The sequence below is a fragment of the Cryptotermes secundus genome, unplaced genomic scaffold, assembly GCF_002891405.2.
Source record: "Cryptotermes secundus unplaced genomic scaffold, Csec_1.0 scaffold556, whole genome shotgun sequence".
In the NCBI taxonomy this organism is placed as follows: Eukaryota; Metazoa; Arthropoda; class Insecta; order Blattodea; family Kalotermitidae; genus Cryptotermes; species Cryptotermes secundus.
In genome coordinates, this window is record NW_019725847.1 from 102,404 (window position 1) to 112,504 (window position 10,101).

Here is a 10,101-nt window from a genome sequence, read left to right on the forward strand (position 1 = left end):
CTGCCCTAAGTGTCCATGTTTCAGCCCCATACAGAGCTATGCTCCAAATGTAGCATTTCACTAGTTTCTTCCTCAAATTTAAGTCCAATTTGCTGGTAAAAAGATTCTTCTTCTTGCTAAATGCAGCTTTTGCCATGGCAATCCTGGATTTAATTTCACAAGTACACCTTCCATCATCTGTTAACAAGCTACCCAAATATTTAAAACATTTCACATTCTCCACTTGTTTTTGGTCTATCTTTATTGTGACTGGGGTTGGTTGTCTCGAAATTTTCATTACTTTTGTTTTCTCCACATTCATTTCCATGCCATAGCACCTTCCAATTTCAATTAGTCTATCAATCATGCCCTGTAGCACAGTTTCTTCCTTAGCCATTAACACAAGGTCATCTGCATATTTCACAGTTTGAATAATTTGCCCTCCTACTTTGAAGTCACCGAGCCCATCCAGAGCTTCCTTGGTAAGGCATTCGCTGTACAAGTTGAACAGAATTGGTGATAAACAGCATCCTTGTCGAACTCCTCTTCCAATCTGCACACTTCCTGTCTCCCCCCTGTCCAGTCGTACTCTAACTTTCTGATCCATGTACAATTTGCTAATCAATCTTCTTTCATGCCAATCGATACCTGTTTCTTTCAGGATCTGCATTAATTTGGTCCAGTTTACCCGGTCAAATGCCTTCTGCCAGTCTATGAAGCAAACACACAGTTCTTCATCTATCTCCAAAGTTCGTTCCGCTATAATTCTCATCATCCCAATTGCATCCCTGGTTCCTTTTCCTCTTCTAAATCCAAACTGATCTTCTCCAAGTACATCCTCTATTTTCCTTTCAATTCTTCTTTTAAGTATCTTTGCTATTATCTTTGCTGTATGTGCAATAAGACTTATTGTGCGATGGTCGCTGCATTTTGTAGCTTTTGTCTTTTTCTTTAAGGCAATCATTGTAACTTCTGTAAAGTCCTTGGGCCACTCTCCACTTTCATATATGGTGTTCATTAGTTTTGTCAGTGTTTTCAAACCACCTTCTCCCAGTAACTTGAGCACATCTCCAGGTACATCATCATCTCCTGTAGCCTTTCCCTTCCTCATTTCCTTGATAGCTTTTTCCACCTCACTTTGTAAAATATATGGTCCTTTCTCGTCTGTATCTACTTCTTCTTCCGGTTCAACTTCTAAGGTTTCTGGCCGATTAGGTCGATCATATAGTTCTGAAATATAATTTTCCCAAATTTTCAGCACTTGCCTCTGATCTACTATTCTATTCCCCTGGGAGTCTTCGATGCCAACATTTTGAATCCCATGATTCTCTTTCCATCCTAGTTCTTTTGTCTTCATGTACATCAAATCATAACGGCCTGTTCTTTGAAATTCCATAATCTCATTACATATCTTCTCAAGATATTCCTTTTTGGCCCTGTCCGTGGCTCTTTTCAATTCATTCCTCAGTCTCCTGTATTTCCTCCTGCCTTCTTCATTGTTGACATTCTTCCATTTCCTTCGCTCCTCCATTTTACTCATCATCTCCTGTGTAACCCATGGTTTTCTTGCTATCTTCTCAACTTTACCTACCAAATGTGTGAAGGATTAAAATTTCCACAATGAAATCCTGTTGCAGGTTTCGAACAAATGCAGTAGAACGCCTGATTCGTGGAACCGAGGCTTTCAACTGGGAATCGTTGCCGAAGAATGACCCTGACACAGGTTCCCTGACAATGGCAGGTTGGGTCTTTTTCCTAGGCACTGTCATCCGACGTACTGTAGGCATTGTGATGTCATATTTTCTGATGCACGCAGCCGTCACTTTGCTGATATCACACGAACGTGTTCTTCTGTTCAACGCTTGGTTTCCCTTCGACTGGACAGTTAGCCCAACGTACGAACTGATCTGCCTCCAACAGGTAAAAAAATTACGTTAAGTTTCTTCCCGTGCTTATATAATTAGAACTACGCCATGAAAACCTAAGGGTGTGTGGATGTATGGATCCACTTTTCCTTGATCTCGACACTAGTTAGAGGGGAGTGGTCAGCTTCAACCCCGAGGAAAGACCCCCCAGTACTCATTGAAGATGAGGCTGGATGGACCACAGAACCGGCAAGGACTACGTGGAGAAGAGAACATTCTAGACATTACCGGGACTCGAACTCCGACCCCTCGGTCGACCAGCCCATAAGCAGTCGCAATACCGGCTGTGCTCCTACAGGTAGCAGATCATTTTAAAAATGTAGACACGGGCATACTTCCTTTTGAAAGTCGAAGCGAAGTGCAGAATGTATTTGTATAGTTATAACGTCTCAGTTTGTATCTGAACCTCCTTGGATAAAAATGGTTGTCTTGTGGGATGTGACACCGTGTAGTTAGCTCGGACGTCACCTCAGTGTCACAGATATATTGCGCCTTAGTCTTCGGGGTCGAAATGGAAGTCAAACAAGAGATCAAGTAGAAGCAGGAAACCTATATAACTTCCCGGCGACGTAAATCAGAGGATTGTATCCTCCATAGTCACCGCCGTGAAGCTTTGAATCATTCCTAGGAAAAGGAAAATTTGTTCATATGCTTAATTATTTAGACATCAGGCCATGAAGACGTATCAGGTTGGAGGCATAGCTCCACATTACTTGACCGCGGCTTTAGATTGCTAGCTTCACGGACTGGCAGCCCTAACTAGCCGCACCCATTGAATAGGTTAGGTTAGGTGAGCCCCGGTGCCGGTGTGGAAGCTGTGAAGAAGAGAATTTTTTTTTCCTGGCGAGAATTGAACCCTGGAAGTCCAGTCCGTTTTCATACCCCCTGAGCTATACCAGCTCATTAAATTCTCCTAGAATAAATTTAATTCCCTTATTTTCGAAATATTTTTATTGAATGTTATATTAATTATTTTCAAATATTCTTATTAAGGGTGCAACTATTTGCTCCTTCTTCTATAATTTTATGTGCGGAACTCTTGTTCCATTTCTATGAAGTGACTTCCACCCGGATGTTTTCTGTAATACGGTCACATAATACTTCAGTAACACAATGCATAGAAAACGGAAATATAACCTGAGAACGAAACCGGAATTGCTTAATTTTGTTTTCCCCAATAAAGTCCTTACGATCTGCAGAGAAACTCCCCTTGTTGCAGCATGGAAACCCCAGCACTTTCTCTAACCAATTAACTGTTTTTTACTCCTAGGCGGAAATGAGACAACGATCCTTGTTACTTATGTTGCAAGCGGAACCTCTGGATGAAAGAAATGGAAGATTCAGTGAAATGACGATCGGCGGAGGTGATCGAAGTACTTGTAGATGTCCTGCTCATTGCCACTTTGTCCGTCACAAATTGCTGAGAAATCAGCAGTGAAGACTTGTTGTGCGACGGCGCAGTGATAGTGCAAGTGTAAATGGAACAGCTTAGGTTAATACCTGTAGCGATTTGAGGAGTAGTTTCTGTGCTGAGATCCGTTGCTAGGAGACGACTAATAGAGACTGAGAATGCTATTGCGTGCGCAACGGTGTGCAAAAATGTGGTAAATGAGCGATAGCCCTGTAGTTTAGTCTAATTAAGAGAGAATGTGTAACCAAGTGCTAATAAATCCAATCATCCGCACTAGAACGCGTCGTTTCTTCACGCGTACCATCCTACACGTGACAATTAATTGAGTGATGATACAAAGTTGCTTTACAGATATCCTGTGATTAATTACAGTCTTGCAATGAAAATGAATCCACCCCCATGCTGCTGTTTTAAATGAATGTTTAAATGTTTTTTACTTTTTAATAATTTTGCTGAAGTGAAACTACATACTTTGTTTACACTGATCTTTTCATTTTTGTTTGTCTACATCTGCCCTTCTAACCAACATATAATAGCATACATGGACTCATGTTATTAATATTGCAGTTCATTGGATCTTGTGGGTTTGTCTTCACTGTATTTTCATTCCCCGGCCTGTACGCCACGTTGGTGTGCATCGCCTGCAGTCAGCTGGAGAAGCTGCGAGCGAACCTCCTGGATATCAGACAGGAATTCGGCACACCAGCGCAGGACTCGGGCGCTGAGACTGACACAGAGGAAGAAGAGCAAGTTCAGACATCTCAGGAAGTGTTCTGCCGCATGCAAGGGCAGCTCAGCGACTGTGTACGTTTTCACAACGAGATTCTGAGGTACTGCATATTTTGTATGTAAACAATAATTATTTACGGCGTATAAAGTGATATTATAAATATGGGAAATTCTACAAAATATAAAGAGCCTATAAATTAGAAAAATATCATTAGAATAAACTTTCGCCCAGTATGGTAGGTACGTCTCTCGAAAGAGAACATTCGGTGACTATGCTGGACCAACATAATGATGATGGGTTCTGAACTGAATACTTACATTTTTACATATTCATTTATATTCATCTGTAATCTGTCAGACGACAGGTCCACAGTCTCTTCCAAAACAGTTCCTCCAATTAATGCGATCTAGAGCTTTCTCCTTCAATTGAGAACATCCTCTTCTGTCCCCAAGGTCATCCAACATTTTCTTACCTATACTTCCTCGTCTTCTGGTCACTTCTATAAGCCTCTCCGCTTTGTTTTGTCTCAAGAGGAAATATCTCGCATACATGGTATCTCTGTTTTCGGAAAGAGACTATCCAGGAAAAGTGATAATGTGGTATAATGTGGTAGTTTCTCCATTTGCTTTCCACATCGCAGTACAACAGCCGTTCAAACCACTCTGGTCACGCCTGTTGCTATACGAACTTCACCCATCTCGAGCATCATTTGCTCTGTGCTTCAAGTCGCTGCTGATGGTAGTAGTATTAGTGATGATGGTACTGGTAGTAATTGTGGTAGTGGTACTGGTAGTGGTGGTGATAGTAGTTGTATTAAGTGATGATGGTACTGGTAGTAATAGTGGTAGTACTACTGGTATTGGTGGTGGTAGTGGTGGTAGTAGTAGTATTTTCCGTATGCTACTTCAGTAGGTGTGGAAGACCGGGTATAATGGAATTTCGACGTTTCGCATATAACCGTCAGGACTTATTTTCACGTGAACAATAGAATCATCGTTGGGGAAGGCTTTGCTCTAACATTACTATATTTCTGTTCCAGGTATATGGAAGAGATGGAGAATACATTTAATCCCTTCATGACTGGAATATTCCTACTGTCGCTAACGTCTTTATGTCTGAGTTCCTTTTCTATTGTTACGGTAAGGAGTAAGCTTCGATTCCTTTTTTTATTTATTAATACTTAATAACAAGGAAATCTATATGAATTCCGAAATCGCCTCTCTACCATTACATTCGTATAACGTGAAGTAGCTCTATCTCCGAAACTGTTCGGAATAGGACACATGTAGGTACACTTGTCTTTTGTTTAGAATGACCGAAACTGTGGCCTCCCAGAATATTGAGCTTTCCTCCTGGGACACTCTGTATAACACTCTGTATAGACAAATACTATTTATCCTAAAGTAGCCATATTATTTTCCTTACAGAGTTGGGGAAACGTATATATGATGATCCAAGGATTTGTAGCCTACTCTGCAGTAATATTTCCGGTAGCCTTGTACTCTTGGTTTGGCAACCAGCTGACAATAGAGGTACGTACCTTGTACGTCTGCGCGTTGTACTTCCAACCAAATGTTGTTTTGTAATACTTATGTCGCCTATCCACTAAGACAAAAATTGAGATTTGGAAAAATAAGACCCTTTGAAACAACAACTCTCTAACTAAACATACTACAGATAATCCCTTACAACACGAAGAGTTGTATTATAAAATTTCTCTCATAAGGACTTTGGCAGCCGGTCACGGTAGCCGAGCGGTCTAAGGCATGTACTGTCATCGCTCGCTTGGAAACCGGGATCGTGGGTTCGAATCCCACTCAGGGAATGGATGTTTAGTTTGTGTGTGTGCGTTTTTTTGTGTTTGTGTACAGGTAGAAGCCTTGCGACGAGCTGATCACCCGCCCAAGGAGTCCTATTTAATGTGTAAGATCTAGAAAAACCGAAGTGAACGGAGAAGTTGATGGAGGTAGGCCTAGGCCCACTGGGGCTGTAGTGCCAAGGAAAAAAAAAGACTTTGTCAAGGAAGCGTTTACACTTGACTTGGCTAGTGAGACGACGCGGTTAGCGTCATTTGAAATCCGTTCCAAACAGGGAGAGGAATGTGCGAACAAACACGGAAACAAATGAAAACAACGCTCAGATAATTTGCGCCTTTTACCCTGCTCTGGTGCTCATGTCTTATAAAATTTTATTGTCTTTAAGCAATTTTAATTTTTTTGTTGTACTGGAAGTTGTTGCAGCATGACATGATCTGCAATAGTTGTAACGTACGCGATAATTGTTAGCTTCGTTTCAGGCAATAAAATTTGCGATTTACTTATTTTTGTATTTACTTTTAGGAAAATTGCCCGAAATTACAAACTGCACGTGTGAGAAACAGCTGTCTCATTATGAACGGTCTCTAGGAAACTGACTGTTCGCCAGATCGTGGGCTACCTATGGTAGTGTTTGTATTTACAGTATTTCCATTTCCTTGTATGAATTATTCGCCTAAATAGTATCCTTAATAATATTTTAAGGATATCATAATTTGAAATATTCGCGCGGTACTTCATTTAACGGGGCACACGCGGTAGCATACTTGGTTGAGCCTCTATGTTACGAGCCGGAAGGTCCCGGGTACGAGTCCTGATTAGGTGGACTTTTCAATTGACATAATCCTTCCAGCTCTACTATTGCACTTGGGTTTTGATAGATAATCGCTATATATTCTGACAGTCGTACGAAGCACGTAAATAAAGTATGAGAAAAAAATGGGGAGATTGCTTTAACTGAAAGCATTCATATAAAGCACCCATTGTGTTTAATGTGTCAAATAGAACAAAGAAGTACATTCCTAGAATTAGAATGTAACGCGTAGAACAGTTGTATGCAACGACAGCGAGATGGGCGGATATATAGGGACGTTTCTGAGCAGCGGCTCGGTAAACACCTTTCCGTTGCTAGACAGATAATTCTTATTAATAGAACAGCTGGACTGCAACAATGGAAACAGCTGTGTTTTCTACGTCCATTCTGAGATATAAACAAGCGACAAGTTCCGTTAATAATTCTGTACGGGAGTCAGTGAATAGAGGACTTGAGTCCGAGGCAGAGAAATAGATATTGTTGGAGCCGTTACCAGGAAACGACAAGTAACAGGCTAAGAACACAAGACTCTATGTTCTCGTAAACTGTAAAGTGTCAATGAGTGATAGTGTTATAGTCGTTTGTAATTATGAACTGTAAGTGGTCAGTAAATCCATTCATCAATCCAAACCCCGTCTATAGTGACTCCCACTATATGAAAGTAAGCTTAGCCTTAATGAATAATCATTCCCTTTATCTTTAATCCTCCTGTGTTATCACTTCTTGCAGAAACTTGTAATTGTTCTAATGTTAATAGGTTTCATATTTCAGGCGGAGAAAGTGCGAGAAGCTGCCTGGGGCTGCGACTGGGTCGGAACTCCCATTTCTTTCCAGAAGTGCATCAGATTAATAATAGCAGTAGCCAACAAGGAGTTCACTCTCACAGCCGGAAAGTTCGTGCCAGTGGCCATCCGGACCATGGTCAATGTACGTCTTGATTCTAAATAAAAGAATAATTCTTACATAAAATAGTAAAGTAAATTTTCAGTTTCCCCCATTCTTTCCACACAGAGAGACAACGCAAATTAATGAAAAGGAATGAGCATAAGACATTTAAGTTTATACATTGAACGTTATGAAGCAAATTAATTTCAAGGTCATCTAAATCCATTGTCAGATAATTGCGAAATTAAAACAAGAAATTATTGCGTGAACGTGTGTACTTAAGACAAAAATAAAATTATGTGTTTCACATAGATATTGTCGAACTGACTAAATCCAGGGAAATGAACCCTTCTTCAGTAGATGCCGGTAGTCCAGCTACTCAAAAATAAAAGCAAAGAAAGGTAAAACAACCCTGATAATATGCCGTGGAGGCCAGTACGTTTGCGAGGCGTCGAGGCTCATACATTTTCCAGATAAATGGCTCACATACGTTGGTTAGTTTGTCAGCCCTATGGGCCAACAGCCCTTAATCCCAGGGAGATCTCTGGTACTCATTTCTGTTGGAGACTGAGTGGGTTCAAGGGCCGTAGTGCGGCTGTAAGATTTAGGCCAATTGAAAAACCCAGTAACCTCATCAGGAATAGAACCCGCAACCTTCAACAACTCTCCACAGGTTCCTATCCAGAACCATACGAATCAAATTTATACAACCCCATTATATTTTTCTAGACAAAGAAACAAACAAAACAAACTCCATGTCTTTAGTCCGCAAGCGAACTATACCAACCGAATGACAGCCACTTGTCGACGAAGTTAGTGTCAACTTTAGTCGCTAGAGGGTGTCGCATGGCTAGCGTAACGAATAACAGTAAAATAAAAATTGTACTGGTTTTTAAGAGTACTCGTATACTCTCAGATTAAAGTTAAGATCTATATTAAGAATCTCGGGGTTGCCGCTATGATAGAATAAGATGTTTATAAGAATTGCTACAGAAGACCGGATGGCATTGCCTTGGTCTTTTTTGTATTTACAATAAAAAATCCTCACGGTCATTAATTTCGGTTTTCTAGACCGGAGCCGCTAGTTTTCCAATTAAGTAGGTCCTTAATTATCCGCACGAGGCTGAGTAGACTCCGTTCTAGACCCACTACTTCTCAGAAAATCTGGTAGCTCCGGGATTTGAACTCGGGACCTCCAGATCTGTGCCAGGAACTCTTACCACTATACCACAGTGGCTGTCTATATTTTTCTAGAATTCATTTTAATATTTTTCTACGAGCTGCATCTAGATCTTCCAAGTGTATTCTATCTTTCTGGCATTCCCACAAAATTTATGTATTCCTCTTCGCTCCAATGCGTATTACATGTCCTGCCAAGCTTGACTTGATCATTCTAATTACGTTTGGTCAAGAGTCACAAGTTACGAAGCTCCTCGTTATGCTTGAAGTTCTCGATATCTACTTTAATGTAAGACATTAAGTTACTGCTTAGTACTTTATTGGATCTGATGACTATGATGAAAGGAGTTTTCCGGGATGTGGCGCCGTGTAGATTTATTGTTAAACGACGTTTCGGAGGAATGCATCGCCTCCATCTTTAGTGTAGAAGACAAGAAGAAATCCGCTAGCGAACAAGCGTGAGAAGGTGCAAGAGACTGTTGTACCCTGAAGATGGAGGAGATACGTTCCTCCGAAAAGTCTGTTAATATTATATCTACAAGGCGCCACATCCCAGAAGACTGCTTTCATCATATCCCTACTTTACTAAATTTTTCCAGAGCTCACAATTGGTCTGTTATTCAGAAAATCAACAAAATAGTTTTTCTTTGTGATTGCAGATGGTTAATCAAAGCATCTCTTACTTCATGTTTCTACTTCAACTCAAGGACAACATCGAATTAGACGAACCAGCCAACAGTGTGTAGCGTCTCTACAAAAGGGTGTATAGTCTTACAGTAGTGCAGAACACGTCGCGCAACAATTGTTCACAGAATGTAGCAAAAGTGAACAATATACTTATATATGCAAACATGCCACACATTGCACATAAATGAGGAGTTCTTGCTTAACTNGAGATCCGGGGAGGAGCCACGGTAGCTCGGTCAATGTAGTGACTAGTCTACGAACTGAGCAACCTAGATAACTGGATTTGACCTCAGGCTTCTCTGTTTCCTGAGATTCTAAACTGCCCCTGTGGCACACATATTCCAGTTTAGCGGGTAACTGGCTCTCTCTCTCAGAGTAAAATGGCGCGGACCGTCAGATCCGCCAAACTTGTTGCCGACCTCAGAGTTGTGTGATATTCATGTTATGACCCGGCTATAATGATCACCACAATCCTACAGGTGTCCAGTTGAGTAGACGCAGGTGCTCTGTGTCCCAAGTGTTAACTAACTCCTTGCAGCTGAGTCCTTAAGAAGTCTTCAGTTGCGCAGTTACTCAAGAGTTTCACAACATTTCAATGAATCCCAAGGTTCATTAATGTGTTCACGAGAGTCCTCCACTGGTTCCTATCTTGAGAGAGATCAATCCAGTCCGTATCA

General features: G+C 41.0%; 1 protein-coding gene across 1 annotated transcript; it reads left to right on the forward strand.

The window, feature by feature from the left end:
- The first annotated feature begins 1,713 nt into the window (after window positions 1–1,713).
- On the forward strand, window positions 1,714–9,608 carry LOC111863735 (putative odorant receptor 85e). The gene is made up of 6 exons (XM_033751179.1): window positions 1,714–1,899; window positions 3,883–4,145; window positions 5,085–5,184; window positions 5,473–5,577; window positions 7,445–7,600; window positions 9,397–9,608. Exons 1-6 carry the CDS (start codon window positions 1,714–1,716, stop codon window positions 9,481–9,483), a joined length of 897 nt encoding a protein of 298 aa, XP_033607070.1. The 3' UTR covers window positions 9,484–9,608.
- Window positions 9,609–10,101: the final 493 nt, after the last annotated feature.

What these genes read in the sequence shown, in the direction of transcription:
- LOC111863735 (XM_033751179.1), top strand. Translation starts at nt 1,714, where the DNA reads ATGGCAGGTTGGGTCTTTTTCCTAGGCACTGTCATCCGACGTACTGTA. An exon ending in AACTGATCTGCCTCCAACAG is followed by an intron (nt 1,900 to 3,882) that starts GTAAAAAAATTA and finishes TTAATATTGCAG; the next exon opens with TTCATTGGATCTTGTGGGTT. An exon ending in GTTCCTTTTCTATTGTTACG is followed by an intron (nt 5,185 to 5,472) that starts GTAAGGAGTAAG and finishes TTTTCCTTACAG; the next exon opens with AGTTGGGGAAACGTATATAT.